Genomic DNA, 20,007 nt, shown 5'->3' on the forward strand with positions numbered 1-20,007 from the left:
TGGTAGGGTAGAAGACCCAGCAGGACATTGATATAGACTAGTATGGTAGAAGACCCAGCAGGCCATTGATATAGATTAGTATGGTATGGTAGAAGACCCAGCAGGACATTGATATAGATTAGTATGGTAGAAGACCCAGCAGGACATTGATATAGATTAGTATGGTAGAAGACCCAGCAGGACATTGATGTAGATTAGTATGGTAGAAGACCCAGCAGGACATTGATATAGATTAGTATGGTAGAAGACCCAGCAGGCCATTGATATAGATTAGTATGGTAGAAGACCCAGCAGGCCATTGATATAGATTAGTATGGTAGAAGACCCAGCAGGCCAGTGATATAGATTAGTATGGTAGAAGACCCAGCAGGTCGTTGATATAGATTAGTATGATAGAGGACCCAGCAGGCCATTGATATAGATTAGTATGGTATGGTAGAAGACCCAGCAGGCCATTGATATAGATTAGTATGGTAGAAGACCCAGCAGGACATTGATATAGATTAGTATGGTATGGTAGAAGACCCAGCAGGACATTGATATAGATTAGTATGGTATGGTAGGAGACCCAGCAGGACATTGATATAGATTAGTATGGTAGAAGACCCAGCAGGTCGTTGATATAGATTAGTATGGTTGAAGACCCAGCAGGCCATTGATATAGATTAGTATGGTATGGTAGAAGACCCAGCAGGCCATTGATATAGATTAGTATGGTAGAAGACCCAGCAGGACATTGATATAGATTAGTATGGTATGGTAGAAGACCCAGCAGGCCATTGATATAGATTAGTATGGTATGGTAGAAGACCCAGCAATGCCATTGATATAGATTAGTATGGTAGAAGACCAAGCAGGACATTGATATAGATTAGTATGGTATGGTAGAAGACCCAGCGGCCATTGATATAGATTAGTATGGTAGAAGACCCAACAGGACATTGATATAGATTAGAATGGTATGGTAGAAGACACAGCAGGACATTGATATAGATTAGTATGTTATGGTAGAAGACCCAGCAGGCCATTGATATAGATTATTATGGTATGGTAGAAGACCCAGCAGGACATTGATATAGATTAGTATGGTATGGTAGAAGACCCAGCGGCCATTGATATAGATTAGTATGGTAGAAGACCCAGCAGGACATTGATATAGATTAGTATGGTAGAAGACCCAGCAGGCCATTGATATAGATTAGTATGGTAGAAGACCCAGCAGGCCATTGATATAGATTAGTATGGTATGGTAGAAGACCCAGCAGGACATTGATATAGATTAGTATTGTAGAAGACCCAGCGGGACATTGATATAGATTAGTATGGTAGAAGACCCAGCGGCCATAGATATAGATTAGTATGGTATGGTAGAAGACCCAGCAGGACATTGATATAGATTAGTATGGTAGAAGACCCAGCAGGCCATTGATATAGATTAGTATGGTAGAAGACCCAGCAGGCCATTGATATAGATTAGTATGGTAGAAGACCCAGCAGGCCATTGATATAGATTAGTACGGTAGAAGACCCAGCAGGCCATTGATATAGATTAGTATGGTAGAAGACCCAGCAGGCCATTGATATAGATTAGTATGGTAGAAGACCCAGCAGGCCATTGATATAGATTAGTATGGTAGAAGATCCAGCAGGACATTGATATAGATTAGTATGGTAGAAGACCCAGCAGGCCATTGATATATATTAGTATGGTATGGTAGAAGACCCAGCAGGCCATAGATATAGATTAGTATGGTAGAAGACCCAGCAGGCCATTGATATAGATTAGTATGGTAGGGTAGAAGACCCAGCAGGACATTGATATAGATTAGTATGGTAGAAGACCCAGCGGGACATTGATATAGATTAGTATGGTATGGTAGAAGACCCAGCAGGCCATTGATATAGATTAGTATGGTATGGTAGAAGACCCAGCAGGACATTGATATAGATTAGTATGGTAGAAGACCCAGCAGGACATTGATATAGATTAGTATGGTAGAAGACCCAGCAGGACATTGATATAGATTAGTATGGTAGAAGACCCAGCAGGACATTGATATATATTAGTATGGTAGAAGACCCAGCAGGCCATTGATATAGATTAGTATGGTAGAAGACCCAGCAGGCCATTGATATAGATTAGTATGGTAGAAGACCCAGCAGGCCATTGATATAGATTAGTATGGTATGGTAGGAGACCCAGCAGGACATTGATATAGATTAGTATGGTAGAAGACCCAGCAGGCCATTGATATAGATTAGTATGGTAGAAGACCCATCAGGTCGTTGATATAGATTAGTATGGTAGAAGACCCAGCAGGTCATTGATATAGATTAGTATGGTATGGTAGAAGACCCAGCAGGCCATTGATATAGATTAGTATGGTAGAAGACCCAGCAGGACATTGATATAGATTAGTATAGTATGGTAGAAGACCCAGCAGGACATTGATATAGATTAGTATGGTATGGTAGGAGACCCAGCAGGACATTGATATAGATTAGTATGGTAGAAGACCCAGCAGGTCGTTGAAATAGATTAGTATGGTTGAAGACCCAGCAGGCCATTGATATAGATTAGTATGGTAGAAGACCCAGCAGGCCATTGATATAGATTAGTATGGTATGGTAGAAGACCCAGCAGGCCATTGATATAGATTAGTACGGTAGAAGACCCAGCAGGCCATTGATATAGATTAGTATGGTAGAAGACCCAGCAGGCCATTGATATAGATTAGTATGGTAGAAGACCCAGCAGTCCATTGATATAGATTAGTATGGTAGAAGACCCAGCAGGACATTGATATAGATTAGTATGGTAGAAGACCCAGCAGGCCATTGATATAGATTAGTATGGTAGAAGACCCAGCAGGACATTGATATAGATTAGTATGGTATGGTAGAAGACCCAGCAGGCCATAGATATAGTTTAGTATGGTAGAAGACCCAGCAGGCCATTGATATAGATTAGTATGGTAGGGTAGAAGACCCAGCAGGACATTGATATAGATTAGTATGGTAGAAGACCCAGCGGGACATTGATATAGATTAGTATGGTAGAAGACCCAGCAGTCCATTGATATAGATTAGTATGGTAGAAGACCCAGCAGGACATTGATATAGATTAGTATGGTAGAAGACCCAGCAGGCCATTGATATAGATTAGTATGGTAGAAGACCCAGCAGTCCATTGATATAGATTAGTATGGTATGGTAGAAGACCCAGCAGGCCATAGATATAGTTTAGTATGGTAGAAGACCCAATAGGCCATTGATATAGATTAGTATGGTAGGGTAGAAGACCCAGCAGGACATTGATATAGATTAGTATGGTAGAAGACCCAGCGGGACATTGATATAGATTAGTATGGTATGGTAGAAGACCCAGCAGGACATTGATATAGATTAGTATGGTAGAAGACCCAGCGGGACATTGATATAGATTAGTATGGTATGGTAGAAGACCCAGCAGGACATTGATATAGATTAGTATGGTAGAAGACCCAGCAGGACATTGATATAGATTAGTATGGTAGAAGACCCAGCAGGACATGGATATAGATTAGTATGGTAGGGTAGAAGACCCAGCAGGACATTGATATAGATTAGTATGGTAGAAGACCCAGCAGGCCATTGATATAGATTAGTATGGTAGGGTAGAAGACCCAGCAGGACATTGATATAGATTAGTATGGTAGAAGACCCAGCAGGCCATTGATATAGATTAGTATGGTATGGTAGAAGACCCAGCAGGACATTGATATAGATTAGTATGGTAGAAGACCCAGCAGGACATTGATATAGATTAGTATGGTAGAAGACCCAGCAGGACATTGATGTAGATTAGTATGGTAGAAGACCCAGCAGGACATTGATATAGATTAGTATGGTAGAAGACCCAGCAGGCCATTGATATAGATTAGTATGGTAGAAGACCCAGCAGGCCATTGATATAGATTAGTATGGTAGAAGACCCAGCAGGCCATTGATATAGATTAGTATGGTATGGTAGGAGACCCAGCAGAACATTGATATAGATTAGTATGGTAGAAGACCCAGCAGGCCATTGATATAGATTAGTATGGTAGAAGACCCAGCAGGCCATTGATATAGATTAGTATGGTAGAAGACCCAGCAGGCCATTTATATAGATTAGTATGGTAGAAGACCCAGCAGGCGATTGATATAGATTAGTATGGTATGGTAGAAGACCCAGCGGGACATTGATATAGATTAGTATGGTAGAAGACCCAACAGGACATTGATATAGATTAGTATGGTAGAAGACCCAGCAGGACATTGATATAGATTAGTATGGTAGAAGACCCAGCAGGACATTGATATAGATTAGTATGGTATGGTAGAAGACCTAGCACGACATTGATATAGATTAGTACGGTAGAAGACCCAGCAGGACATTGATATAGATTAGTATGGTAGAAGACCCAGCAGGACATTGATATAGATTAGTATGGTAGAAGACCCAGCAGGACATTGATATAGATTAGTATGGTATGGTAGAAGACCCAGCAGGACATTGATATAGATTAGTATGGTTGAAGACCCAGCAGGCCATTGATATAGATTAGTATGGTATGGTAGAAGACCCAGCAGGCCATTGATATAGATTAGTACGGTAGAAGACCCAGCAGGACATTGATATAGATTAGTATGGTAGAAGACCCAGCAGGCCATTGATATAGATTAGTATGGTAGAAGACCCAGCAGGCCATAGATATAGATTAGTATGGTATGGTAGAAGACCCAGCAGGCCATTGATATAGATTAGTATGGTATGGTAGAAGACCCAGCAGGACATTGATATAGATTAGTATGGTAGAAGACCCAGCAGGACATTGATATAGATTAGTATGGTAGAAGACCCAGCAGGCCATTGATATAGATTAGTATGGTAGAAGACCCAGCAGGCCATTGATATAGATTAGTATGGTAGAAGACCCAGCAGGACATTGATATAGATTAGTATGGTAGAAGACCCAGCAGGCCATAGATATAGATTAGTATGGTAGAAGACCCAGCTGGACATTGATATAGATTAGTATGGTAAGGTTAGAAGACCCAGCAGGCCATTGATATAGATTAGTATGGTAGAAGACCCAGCAGGCCATTGATATAGATTAGTATGGTATGGTAGAAGACCCAGCAGGACATTGATATAGATTAGTATGGTATAAGACCCAGCAGGCCATAGATATAGATTAGTATGGTATGGTAGAAGACCCAGCAGGACATTGATATAGATTCGTATGGTAGAAGACCCAGCAGGCCATTGATATAGATTAGTATGGTATGGTAGAAGACTCAGCAGGACATTGATATAGATTAGTATGGTAGAAGACCCAGCAGGTCGTTGATATAGATTAGTATGGTATGGTAGAAGACCCAGCAGGCCATTGATATAGATTAGTATGGTAGAAGACCCAGCAGGACATTGATATAGATTAGTATGGTATGGTAGAAGACCCAGCAGGCCATTGATATAGATTAGTATGGTATGGTAGAAGACCCAGCAGGCCATTGATATAGATTAGTATGGTAGAAGACCCAGCAGGCCATTGATATAGATTAGTATGGTAGAAGACCCAGCAGGCCATTGATATAGATTAGTATGGTAGAAGACCCAGCAGGCCATTGATATAGATTAGTATGGTAGAAGACCCAGCAGGCGATTGATATAGATTAGTATGGTAGAAGACCCAGCAGGCGATTGATATAGATTAGTATGGTATGGTAGAAGACCCAGCGGGACATTGATATAGATTAGTATGGTAGAAGACCCAGCAGGACATTGATATAGATTAGTATGGTAGAAGACCCAGCAGGCCATTGATATAGATTAGTATGGTAGAAGACCCAGCAGGCCATTGATATAGATTAGTATGGTATGGTAGAAGACCCAGCAGGCCATTGATATAGATTAGTATGGTATGGTAGAAGACCCAGCAGGACATTGATATAGATTAGTATGGTAGAAGACCCAGCAGGACATTGATATAGATTAGTATGGTAGAAGACCCAGCAGGCCATTGATATAGATTAGTATGGTAGAAGACCCAGCAGGCCATTGATATAGATTAGTATGGTAGAAGACCCAGCAGGCCATTGATATAGATTAGTATGGTAGAAGACCCAGCAGGACATTGATATAGATTAGTATGGTAGAAGACCCAGCAGGCCATAGATATAGATTAGTATGGTAGAAGACCCAGCGGGACATTGATATAGATTAGTATGGTATGGTAGAAGACCCAGCAGGCCATTGATATAGATTAGTATGGTAGAAGACCCAGCAGGCCATTGATATAGATTAGTATGGTATGGTAGAAGACCCAGCAGGACATTGATATAGATTAGTATGGTATAAGACCCAGCAGGCCATAGATATAGATTAGTATGGTATGGTAGAAGACCCAGCAGGACATTGATATAGATTAGTATGGTAGAAGACCCAGCAGGCCATTGATATAGATTAGTATGGTATGGTAGAAGACCCAGCAGGTCATTGATATAGATTAGTATGGTAGAAGACCCAGCAGGCCATTGATATAGATTAGTATGGTAGAAGACCCAGCAGGACATTGATATAGATTAGTATGGTAGAAGACCCAGCAGGCCATAGATATAGATTAGTATGGTAGAAGACCCAGCGGGACATTGATATAGATTGGTATGGTATGGTAGAAGACCCAGCAGGCCATTGATATAGATTAGTATGGTATGGTAGAAGACCCAGCAGGACATTGATATAGATTAGTATGGTATGGTAGAAGACCCAGCAGGCCATTGATATAGATTAGTATGGTAGAAGACCCAGCATGCCATAGATATAGATTAGTATGGTATGGTAGAAGACCCAGCAGGACATTGATATAGATTAGTATGGTAGAAGACCCGGCAGGCCATTTATATATATTAGTATGGTATGTTAGAAGACCCAGCAGGACATTGATATAGATTAGTATGGTATGGTAGAAGACCCAGCAATGCCATTGATATAGATTAGTATGGTAGGGTAGAAGTCCCAGCAAGGCCATTGATATAGATTAGTATGGTATGGTAGAAGACCCAGCAGGCCATTGATATAGATTAGTATGGTAGATGACCCAGCAGGACATTGATATAGATTTGTATGGTATGGTAGAAGACCCAGCAGGCCATTGATATAGATTAGTATGGTAGAAGACCCAGCGGCCATTGATATAGATTAGTATGGTAGGGTAGAAGACCCAGCAGGCCATTGATATAGATTAGTATGGTAGAAGACCCAGCAGGACATTGATATAGATTAGTATGGTAGAAGACCCAGCAGGCCATAGATATAGATTAGTATGGTAGAAAACCCAGCAGGCCATTGATATAGATTAGTATGGTAGAAGACCCAGCAGGCCATTGATATAGATTAGTATGGTAGAAGACCCAGCAGGCCATAGATATAGATTAGTATGGTAGAAGACCCAGCAGGCCATTGATATAGATTAGTATGGTAGAAGACCCAGCAGGCCATAGATATAGATTAGTATGGTAGAAGACCCAGCAGGCCATTGATATAGATTAGTATGGTATGGTAGAAGACCCAGCAGGCCATTGATATAGATTAGTATGGTAGGGTAGAAGACCCAGCAGGACATTGATATAGATTAGTATGGTAGAAGACCCAGCAGGCCATAGATATAGATTAGTATGGTAGAAGACCCAGCAGGCCATTGATATAGATTAGTATGGTAGAAGACACAGCAGGCCATTGATATAGATTAGTATGGTATGGTAGAAGACCCAGCAGGCCATTGATATAGATTAGTATGGTATGGTAGAAGACCCAGCAGGACATTGATATAGATTAGTATGGTAGAAGACCCAGCGGGACTTTGATATAGATTAGTATGGTATGGTAGAAGACCCAGCGGGACATTGATATAGATTAGTATGGTAGAAGACCCAGCAGGTCATTGATATAGATTAGTATGGTATGGTAGAAGACCCAGCAGGCCATTGATATAGATTAGTATGGTAGAAGACCCAGCAGGCCATAGATATAGATTAGTATGCTAGAAGACCCAGCAGGCCATTGATATAGATTAGTATGGTAGAAGACCCAGCAGGCCATTGATATAGATTAGTATGGTAGAAGACCCAGCAGGCCATTGATATAGATTAGTATGGTAGAAGACCCAGCAGGCCATTGATATAGATTAGTATGGTAGAAGACCCAGCAGGCCATTGATATAGATTAGTATGGTAGAAGACCCAGCAGGCGATTGATATAGATTAGTATGGTATGGTAGAAGACCCAGCGGGACATTGATATAGATTAGTATGGTAGAAGACCCAGCAGGACATTGATATAGATTAGTATGGTAGAAGACCCAGCAGGCCATTGATATAGATTAGTATGGTAGAAGACCCAGCAGGCCATTGATATAGATTAGTATGGTATGGTAGAAGACCCAGCAGGCCATTGATATAGATTAGTATGGTATGGTAGAAGACCCAGCAGGACATTGATATAGATTAGTATGGTAGAAGACCCAGCAGGACATTGATATAGATTAGTATGGTAGAAGACCCAGCAGGCCATTGATATAGATTAGTATGGTAGAAGACCCAGCAGGCCATTGATATAGATTAGTATGGTAGAAGACCCAGCAGGCCATTGATATAGATTAGTATGGTAGAAGACCCAGCAGGACATTGATATAGATTAGTATGGTAGAAGACCCAGCAGGCCATAGATATAGATTAGTATGGTAGAAGACCCAGCGGGACATTGATATAGATTAGTATGGTATGGTAGAAGACCCAGCAGGCCATTGATATAGATTAGTATGGTAGAAGACCCAGCAGGCCATTGATATAGATTAGTATGGTATGGTAGAAGACCCAGCAGGACATTGATATAGATTAGTATGGTATAAGACCCAGCAGGCCATAGATATAGATTAGTATGGTATGGTAGAAGACCCAGCAGGACATTGATATAGACTAGTATGGTAGAAGACCCAGCAGGCCATTGATATAGATTAGTATGGTATGGTAGAAGACCCAGCAGGTCATTGATATAGATTAGTATGGTAGAAGACCCAGCAGGCCATTGATATAGATTAGTATAGTAGAAGACCCAGCAGGACATTGATATAGATTAGTATGGTAGAAGACCCAGCAGGCCATAGATATAGATTAGTATGGTAGAAGACCCAGCGGGACATTGATATAGATTGGTATGGTATGGTAGAAGACCCAGCAGGCCATTGATATAGATTAGTATGGTATGGTAGAAGACCCAGCAGGACATTGATATAGATTAGTATGGTATGGTAGAAGACCCAGCAGGCCATTGATATAGATTAGTATGGTAGAAGACCCAGCATGCCATAGATATAGATTAGTATGGTATGGTAGAAGACCCAGCAGGACATTGATATAGATTAGTATGGTAGAAGACCCGGCAGGCCATTTATATATATTAGTATGGTATGTTAGAAGACCCAGCAGGACATTGATATAGATTAGTATGGTATGGTAGAAGACCCAGCAATGCCATTGATATAGATTAGTATGGTAGGGTAGAAGTCCCAGCAAGGCCATTGATATAGATTAGTATGGTATGGTAGAAGACCCAGCAGGCCATTGATATAGATTAGTATGGTAGATGACCCAGCAGGACATTGATATAGATTTGTATGGTATGGTAGAAGACCCAGCAGGCCATTGATATAGATTAGTATGGTAGAAGACCCAGCGGCCATTGATATAGATTAGTATGGTAGGGTAGAAGACCCAGCAGGCCATTGATATAGATTAGTATGGTAGAAGACCCAGCAGGACATTGATATAGATTAGTATGGTAGAAGACCCAGCAGGCCATAGATATAGATTAGTATGGTAGAAAACCCAGCAGGCCATTGATATAGATTAGTATGGTAGAAGACCCAGCAGGCCATTGATATAGATTAGTATGGTAGAAGACCCAGCAGGCCATAGATATAGATTAGTATGGTAGAAGACCCAGCAGGCCATTGATATAGATTAGTATGGTAGAAGACCCAGCAGGCCATAGATATAGATTAGTATGGTAGAAGACCCAGCAGGCCATTGATATAGATTAGTATGGTATGGTAGAAGACCCAGCAGGCCATTGATATAGATTAGTATGGTAGGGTAGAAGACCCAGCAGGACATTGATATAGATTAGTATGGTAGAAGACCCAGCAGGCCATAGATATAGATTAGTATGGTAGAAGACCCAGCAGGCCATTGATATAGATTAGTATGGTAGAAGACACAGCAGGCCATTGATATAGATTAGTATGGTATGGTAGAAGACCCAGCAGGCCATTGATATAGATTAGTATGGTATGGTAGAAGACCCAGCAGGACATTGATATAGATTAGTATGGTAGAAGACCCAGCGGGACTTTGATATAGATTAGTATGGTATGGTAGAAGACCCAGCGGGACATTGATATAGATTAGTATGGTAGAAGACCCAGCAGGTCATTGATATAGATTAGTATGGTATGGTAGAAGACCCAGCAGGCCATTGATATAGATTAGTATGGTAGAAGACCCAGCAGGCCATAGATATAGATTAGTATGCTAGAAGACCCAGCAGGCCATTGATATAGATTAGTATGGTATGGTAGAAGACCCAGCAGGCCATTGATATAGATTAGTATGGTAGAAGACCCAGCAGGCCATTGATATAGATTAGTATGGTAGAAGACCCAGCAGGCCATTGATATAGATTAGTATGGTATGGTAGAAGACCCAGCAGGACATTGATATAGATTAGTATGGTAGAAGACCCAGCGGGACATTGATATAGATTAGTATGGTATGGTAGAAGACCCAGCGGGACATTGCTATAGATTAGTATGGTATGGTAGAAGACCCAGCGGGACATTGATATAGATTAGTATGGTATGGTAGAAGACCCAGCAGGTCATTGATATAGATTTGTATGGTATGGTAGAAGACCCAGCAGTCCATTGATATAGATTAGTATGGTAGAAGACCCAGCAGGCCATAGATATAGATTAGTATGGTAGAAGACCCAGCAGGCCATTGATATAGATTAGTATGGTATGGTAGAAGACCCAGCAGGCCATTGATATAGATTAGTATGGTAGAAGACCCAGCAGGCCATTGATATAGATTAGTATGGTAGAAGACCCAGCAGGCCATTGATATAGATTAGTATGGTAGGAGACCCAGCAGGACATTGATATAGATTAGTATGGTAGAAGACCCAGCAGGACATTGATATAGATTAGTATGGTATGGTAGAAGACCCAGCAGGACATTGATATAGATTAAAAATAACAAAGGTCCAATTATCGTACCGTGTGGCACTCCACAGGACATCTTAGCTCTGGTAGATGCACAGCCGTTTGCATAAACACATTGTTCTCTATCATAAACATAACTATATAACCAATTATATGTATAATCATGAAAACCGTAATAATACAATTTATAAAGTAATATTTAATGATCAACCGTGTCAAAGGCTTTGGATAAATCTAAAAAGATGTGTGTTCATTGTTCAGCGCTGTAAAGATTTTATCCACAAGTTGCAAAAGCGTCATATCTGTGGAGTAGTTTTTTACGAAATCTATATGGGTGATTTTAACGTTTCAACTTTCTCTTATACACCAATTCTTCTAGGATTAAAAAAAAACATGGTAGTACAGATGTTGGGCGATAATTTCTAAAAGATCTTGGATTCCCAGATTTATAGAGGGTTATAACTTTGGCAATTTTTTAAATCTTTAGGAACACTACCAGATTGCAAAGATTTGGTAAAGATATACAGTACGTTAGAGGCTCAGTAATCGAGGAAGACACTTATTTCACCAGAGGCACCAATCTCATCATGACCTGCTGCTGATATCTTTAAGTTACTAATCACCTCCATTACATCATCACCTCCATTACATCATCACCTCCATTACATCATCACCTCCATTACATCATCCCCTCCGTTACATCATCACCTCCATTACATCATCACCTCCATTACATCATCACCTCCATTACATCATCACCTCCGTTACATCATCAACTCCATTACATCATCCCCTCCATTACATCATCACCTCCATTACATCATTCCCTCCATTACATCATCACCTCCATTACATCATCACCTCCATTACATCATCCCCTCCATTACATCATCACCTCCAGTACATCATCCCCTCCATTACATCATCCCCTCCATTACATCATCCCCTCCATTACATCATCACCTCCATTACATCATCACTTCCATTACATCATCACCTCCATTACATCATCAGCTCCATTACATCATCACCTCCATTACATCAGGAGGATCAAACTGAAGCAGAGAAGGGAAATGTCCCTTAATGTAATCCAATAAATTTCCATCCGTTTTCTACATTTTCTGTATACTCTAGATCAAAATAACTGTAGTGACATAAACATGCCAGATTATGAATTATGTGTACAGATCCTTATTGTTAAACTTCAAGTGTTTATGAACGACCTGATGTTTGAATAGCTGTCTGTGATTAAAGGAATAGTTCACTCATGTAATACAACACATCACAGCCATATTTTTTGCTCTGTACTTTTTGTGGATTGTATTAACAGTGGACTAATGAAGGAAATACAAAAAATAATGAACTCTCCCTTTAAGACTGTGATTAAACCCAAAAGAGTTTGCTGTTTCCCACTGTGCTTTGCTACTGCATGGGTCACCGTACTGCATCAGATTTGCAACAATTTCATTCTTATCATAGACCAGACAGGTATTTGTGTCATGTTTGCCTTCATTTTGCCAAACAGTCTTGAGAAAGAGAGTAATCCATCATTCGCCTCTTTTTAAACACAGCCCATCTGTTGTAATGTTCAAAGCTGTTATGATCTCTAGATAAACTTCTATGCACTGTGCTTTGGTCTGTCATTTACAACACATAGGCTCTCAGAGCGGTCTTGAAAGCACAGTGGGGCTTCCAGTTGATACCCATTACTGACAAATTGCTGTATGTACTTTGTACACATGGGGAAAAGACCACAATGGACCAATTTGGCTCTGTAATTTGGCTCTGCAATCGGTGGCAACAGTGTGATTTAGGCTGGGCTGGTGGCATCGCCCACTGGCTGCAAAGGAGAGGATCCATTATTCTGCAACCTGTGGCAAATCAAGATTGACAGACTACACAAGCAGTCTCCTTAAGGGCTTGTTATGCCTTGCCGTTTATGGAGAGAAAAAAATTGTATCAAACGAAGTCCGCCTGTTTCTTGATTTTCATAAATGTCTTAACGTAGTCTTTCTGCTTCTCTCTCTCTCTCTCTCTCTCTCTCTCTCTCTCTCTCTCTCTCTCTCTGTCTCTCTCTCTCTCTCTCTCTCTCTCTCTCTCTCTCTCTCTCTCTCTCTCTCTCTCCCTCTCTCTCTCTCTCTCTCTCTCTCTCTCTCTCTCTCTCTCTCTCTCTCTCTCTCTGTCTCGTTCTCTCTCTCTCTCTCTCTCTCGTTCTCTCTCTCCTCTCTCTATCTCTCTCTCTCTCTCTCTCTCTCTCTCTCTCTCTTTCTCTCTCTCTCTCTCTCTCTCTCTCTCTCTTTCTCTCTCTCTCTCTTTCTCTCTCTCTCTCTCTCTCTCTCTCTCCTCTCTCTCTCTCTCTCTCTCTCTCTCTTTCTCTCTCTTTCTCTCTCTTTCTCTCTCTCTCTTTCTGCTCCCCTCTCCTCTTCTCTTTCTGCTTCTCTCTCTCTCTCTTTCTGCTCCCCTCTCCCCTTCTCTTTCTGCTTCTCTCTCTCTCTCTCTCTGCTCCCCTCTCCCCTTCTCTCTCTATCTCTCTCGCAGGACACAGAGATCGTGAACACGGCCATCCTAACAGGCAGGCGTGTTGCAGTGCCGGTGAAGGTGGTCACTGTGGAGTGGGACGGTACTGTGAGGGAAGTGGACGATACGGTCGGCTGTACGTCCACCGACGAGGACGTGGTCAAGGTACGGTCAAGAACACTTCCCGCTTGCCTAACAACGGTCTGCGACATCATTGCCCGCCTAACCAACACAATAAACAGAACACAGAACTATATTGTTACTTGGATTGTCTTCGACTCCACGATGTACAGACGATAGATTGTACCTTAACCTCAGTCACGCTAAAGATTCGGTATCTTTTTCCGGTTTGCTACGCGAAGGATCACTAGTTTGAAGTTAGTAAGGGGACAGTGAAGGAAGTTAGGCTGTTGAGCAAGCACAGTGATGTCCTCTGCCACATTAATACATTGGCTAAGTTGTTTGCATAAACCTTTCCTGTCGAAACACAGATGTCCATGCACTAAAGTCTGCTAATGCAAGGACACGTGGAGCAGAAATACAATCCTACAAAAGAAACTGAGGAAAATGAAGGTTGCTCTCAACAAATAGCTCTCAGCTGCTAAACAGAGTTTGTTGCTAATTCGTTCTACATTTCCATAATTAGGCAGTTATTATGTGGAAGCAGTATTCATCTCTTGTGTTTGTTGAATTAGATAAAGAGAGTTGTAAAGTCAAGACGTAATACAGTCTGTTTTTTTTTATAAAGGTGCTAGTACCCTACCTCCTGATTATGCCCAGCTTAGCCCGTTGAATTACACCTTTTGTCGCTAGCGTTCGAAACAGACAAAGTGGCATCTAAAAGATTGACTCCTATTGCCTTGGCCCTCAGCCAAGGGCCAAAACAAAAACCATTACTCTGACACATTCAATATCAAGGCAATTTCCTATAACATGGAGCAAGGTGTTGTTTAAATACAATCAATACGCTGGAACCGTGGAACCATGGAATAGTGGAACCGCGGGTCCTCATTCCATATCAGTGATACAAACGACGACCACAGAAAGTGTAATTAACGCCAGAAGCAACTGTTTCAGGCCCTGTCTGTTTCATATCAGAAACCTCCAGAGTTGTGTTATGTTATATCTCCAACACTTTGGCAGGAAGTGAATCAGAAGCAGACAGGCAGCTTTGCTGTCACTCTCTCGTGACTGGGAAGGCCCACATGTAAAATCTCCAGCTTGCTCTGTTGACAGCCAATCTGACAGGAATTCCCTTCAGGTTAAACCAATGCACACCTTTAACCTAGATATGACAATAGCTCCCGGAAGCCTTTTCCAGGTAGGCAGACAGTAAGAAAGTTATTTTAACAGTGTTGTCTGGAAGTCAGATCATCTCACAACTGTAAAAAGGAGTGGACGCCAGGACTTTCCCTTATGAACCTATATACGCTAGGCCAATCTGCACAAGGCTGGTGTACCACTGAAACCTGTGTATGGAGCCGACCTGGCCTGGGATCAAATAGTATTCGTTTTCTCATGAATACTTTATCTGCACTTGCTTAAGGAAGCCTGGTGGTGCAACGTTCAATAGAATAGTCCCAAACGTACAAACCCCGCTCATTGGACAGTGCAGGCAGGCTCAATCAAAGGCAGAACCCAGGTCTGGTGGGGAATCTAGAGGAGTGGGACCGACTGTCTCTCAGACCTGTGTTTCACCAAAATAAAGGCCTAGATTCAATCAGATCAAGTGTTAACTGGCGATAGCCGACACCCACATAGCTGGTGTTTTGGCGGTGTTGGAGGTGTAACTGCGTTAGAGCTGTCCAATCGGTGAGCGGCTGCTTGTGTGGTCATTGTCACAAAGCCAAAAAGTGAAAAGTGAAAGACTAAAGTTATATACATGGGATGCTTTAGTGAATTTCAGAATGTCTGGAATAGAAAAGACAGAAATTAAACAATTCAATAAGCATTCTCAGCCAGTCATCCAAAACATAGTCCTATGCAGTCGTTAAATTCCTATAGAAGGCTGAGGATGTGTGTTCAACAGGCAGACAAGTTTCAAACCATTTAAATGCACACCACTTGCATTAGAAGTTCAGAACGAGAAGGTCTAGGCTATATACAAATAATGACACTTAAATTGAAAATCATTAAAAACAGAAATGCATTTCTATCAGCCTAATCATGGTGTAGATTACAATACACATTCCTAATCATGGTGTAGATTACAATACACATTCCTATTTATGGTGTAGATTACAATACACATTCCTAATTATGGTGTAGATTACAATACACATTCCTAATTATGGTGTAGATTACAATACACATTCCTAATTATGGTGTAGATTACAATACACATTCCTAATTATGGTGTAGATTACAATACACATTCCTAATTATGGTGTGGATTACAATACACATTCCTAATCATGGTGTAGATTACAATACACATTCCTAATTATGGTGTAGATTACAATACACATTCCTAATTATGGTGTAGATTACAATACACATTCCTAATTATGGTGTAGATTACAATACACATTCCTAATTATGGTGTAGATTACAATACACATTCCTAATTATGGTGTAGATTACAATACACATTCCTAATCATGGTGTAGATTACAATACACATTCCTAATTATGGTGTAGATTACAATACACATTCCTAATCATGGTGTAGATTACAATACACATTCCTAATCATGGTGTAGATTACAATACACATCCCAGTGTTCAAACTGGGAACAAGGCTGCATGGGATTTTTTTGTAAAACGCCAGGAAGCGTTTGCTGATTTGACAGTTCGCCTAAATAAAAGCAATGAAACTGCTATGCAGTTGTCGGTAATCACGTGTTGAGGCAGAACTGATTGAATCTAGCCCCAAAACACCAAATGTTTAGCATCTACCTGATTCACTTAGCTTTTTCAGTTAACCCTGTTTGTGTTTGGGACTTCTGAATGGCCAAGATGAACCTCTAGCGTCACTTGAAAGTAAAAACAAGTTGCAATAGTCTTATCGTCACCCCATTAGACATGTCCCTTTATCTTGTGTATCTCCTCCTTGATGACAGCCCCCCCCCCCCCCCCCCCCCCCCATTAGGAGGAGGGAATTGATATGTGAGTCTCGTGTGCATTCTGTGTATTTGTGTTATTAGGGATGCTATACGTGATGTCCTGATGTTGACACAGCAGTATGTGTAGGTCAGGTTCCAGCAGGGTACAGGAGGGGACAAGAGGAGAGTGGAGGAGAGGGGAGGAGACAGGATGGGGCAGGGGGAGACAGGAGGGGACAAGAGGGGAGAGGAGGGGACAGGAGGAGACAGCATGGGGCAGGAGGAGACAGGAGGGGACAAGAGGGGAGAGGAGGGGACAGGAGGAGACAGCATGGGGCAGGAGGAGACAGGATGGGACAGGAGGAGAGGGGAGGAGACAGGATGGGGCAGGGGGAGACAGGAGGGGACAAGAGGGGAGAGGAGGGGACAGGAGGAGACAGCATGGGGCAGGAGGAGACAGGAGGGGACAAGAGGGGAGAGGAGGGGACAGGAGGAGACAGCATGGGGCAGGAGGAGACAAAGATGGGACAGGAGGGGAGAGGAGGGGACAGGAGGAGACAGCATGGGGCAGGAGGAGACAGGAGGGGACAGGAGGAGAGAGGAGGGGACAGCATGGGGCAGGAGGAGACAGGAGGGGACAGGAGGAGAGAGGAGGGGACAGGAGGAGACAGCATGGGGCAGGAGGAGACAGGAGGGGAGAGGAGGGGACAGGAGGGGACAGGAGGGGAGAGGAGGGAAAAGGAGGGGACAGCATTGGGCAGGAGGGGACAGGAGGTGAGAGGAGTGGACAGGAGGAGACAGCATGGGGCAGGAGGAGACAGGAGGGGAGAGGAGGGGACAGGAGGGGACAGGAGGGGAGAGGAGGGAAAAGGAGGGGACAGCATTGGGCAGGAGGGGACAGGAGGTGAGAGGAGTGGACAGGAGGAGACAGCATGGGGCAGGAGGAGACAGGAGGGGACAGGAGGAGAGAGGAGGGGACAGGAGGAGACAGCATGGGGCAGGAGGAGACAGGAGGGGAGAGGAGGGGACAGGAGGGGACAGGAGGGGAGACGAGGGAAAAGGAGGGGACAGCATTGGGCAGGAGGGGACAGGAGGTGAGAGGAGTGGACAGGAGGAGACAGCATGGGGCAGGAGGAGACAGGAGGGGAGAGGAGGAGACAGGATGGGGCAGGAGGAGACAGGAGGGGAGAGGAGGGGACAGGAGGGGAGAGGAGGAGACAGGATGGGGCAGGAGGAGACATGAGGGGACAGGAGGAGACAGCATGGGGCAGGAGGAGACAGGAGGGGACAGGGGGGGAGAGGAGGGGACAGGAGGAGACAGCATGGGGTAGGAGGAGACAGCATGGGGCAGGAGGAGACAGGATGGGACAGGAGGGGAGAGGAGGGGACAGGAGGAGACAGCATGAGGCAGGAGGAGACAGGAGGGGACAGGAGGGGAGAGGAGGAGACAGGATGGGGCAGGAGGAGACAGGAGGGGACAGGAGGAGACAGCATGGGGCAGGAGGAGACAGGAGGGGACAGGAGGAGACAGCATGGGGCAGGAGGAGACAGGATGGGCTAGGAGGGGAGAGGAGAGGACAGGAGGAGACAGCATGGGGCAGGAGGAGACAGGAGGGGACAGGAGGGGAGAGAAGGAGACAGGATGGGGCAGGAGGAGACAGGAGGGGACAGGAGGAGACAGCATGGGGCAGGAGGAGACAGGAGGGGACAGGATGAGACAGCGTGGGGCAGGAGGAGACATGAGGGGACATGAGGGGACAGGAGGAGACAGGAGGAGAAAGGAGAGATGACAGGAGGAGACAGGAGGAGACAGGGTGGGGCAGGAGGGGACAGGAGGGGACAGGAGGGGAGCTGAGGAGATAGGAGGAAACAGGAGGGGAGAGGAAGGGACAGCAAGTTAGAGGAGGGGAGAAGAGGGGAGAGGAGGGGAGTAGAGGGGAAAGGAGGGGAAAGGAGAAGAGAGGAGGAAACAGAAAGGGAGAGGAAGGGACAGCAAGTTAGAGGAGGGGAGAAGAGGGCGGAAGAGGGGAGAGGGGAAGGGGAGAAGAGAGGACAAGAGGAGACAGGAGGGGAAAGGAGGGGAGAGGAGGGAACAGGAGGGGACAGGAGGGGAGAGGATTGAACAGGAGGGGAGTAGAGGGGAAAGGAGGGGAGAGGAAAGAACAGGAGGGGACAGGAGGGGAGAGGAGGAAACAGGAGGGGAGAGGAGGGAACAGGAGGGGACAGGAGGGGAGAGGAGGAAACAGGAGGGGAGAGGAGGGAACAGGAGGGGAAAGGAGGGGAGAGGAGGAAACAGGAGGGGAGAGGAGGGAACAGGAGGGGAGAGGAGGAAACAGGAGGGGAGAGGAGGGAATAGGAGGGGAGAGGAGGAAACAGAAGGGGAGAGGAGGGAACATGAGGGGACAGGTGGGGAGAGGAGGAAACAGGAGGGGAGAGGAGGGAACAGGAGGGGAGAGGAGGGAACAGGAGGGGAGAGGAGGGAACAGGAGGGGAGAGGAGGGAACAGGAGGGGACAGGAGGGGAGAGGAGGGAACAGGAGGGAGCGGGAGGGAACGGGAGGGGACAGGAGGGGAGAGGAGGGGACAGAAGGGGACAGGAGGGGAGAGGAGGAAACAGGAGGGGAGAGGAGGGAACAGGAGGGGACAGGAGGGGAGAGGAGGAAAACAGGAGGGGAGAGGAGGGAACAGGAGGGGAGAGGAGGGGAGAGGAGGGAACAGGAGGGGACAGGAGGGGAGAGGAGGAAACAGGAGGGGAGAGGAGGGAACAGGAGGGGAGAGGAGGGAACAGGAGGGGAGAGGAGGGGAGAGGAAGGGACAGAAGGGGACAGGAGGGGGCAGAAGGGGACAGGAGGAAACAGGAGGGGACAGAAGGGGAGAGGAGGAAACAGGAGGGGAGAGGAGGAAACAGGAAGGGAGAGGAGGGAACAGGAGGGGACAGGAGGGGAGAGGAGGAAACAGGAGGGGAGAGGAGGAAACAGGAGGGGAGAGGAGGGGACAGTAGTACTTGGGCTCATTACCCACATCACCTAGCGTTGCCACCACACACAAAGAGAGAAGTGCTGATGTTGCATGATGAAGCAAATAAACGTGTTGATGGCTTAATAAAGCAAATAAACGTGTTGATAGCTTAATAAAGCAAAT

At 44.3% G+C, this 20,007-nt stretch overlaps 1 protein-coding gene across 1 annotated transcript in view; it reads left to right on the plus strand.

Annotated features, from left to right (window-relative positions):
- The window catches only part of si:dkey-215k6.1 (transmembrane protein 132C), a 371,736-nt gene that overhangs the window by 298,604 nt on the left and 53,125 nt on the right, over positions 1-20,007 (plus strand). Inside the window, exon 6 of the mRNA XM_055918399.1 lies at positions 13,845-13,988. Coding sequence (XP_055774374.1) covers positions 13,845-13,988 — 144 coding nt within the window. The remainder of the gene's footprint in view (positions 1-13,844; positions 13,989-20,007) is intronic.

The sequence above is a fragment of the Salvelinus fontinalis genome, chromosome 4, assembly GCF_029448725.1.
Source record: "Salvelinus fontinalis isolate EN_2023a chromosome 4, ASM2944872v1, whole genome shotgun sequence".
NCBI lineage: Eukaryota > Metazoa > Chordata > Actinopteri > Salmoniformes > Salmonidae > Salvelinus > Salvelinus fontinalis.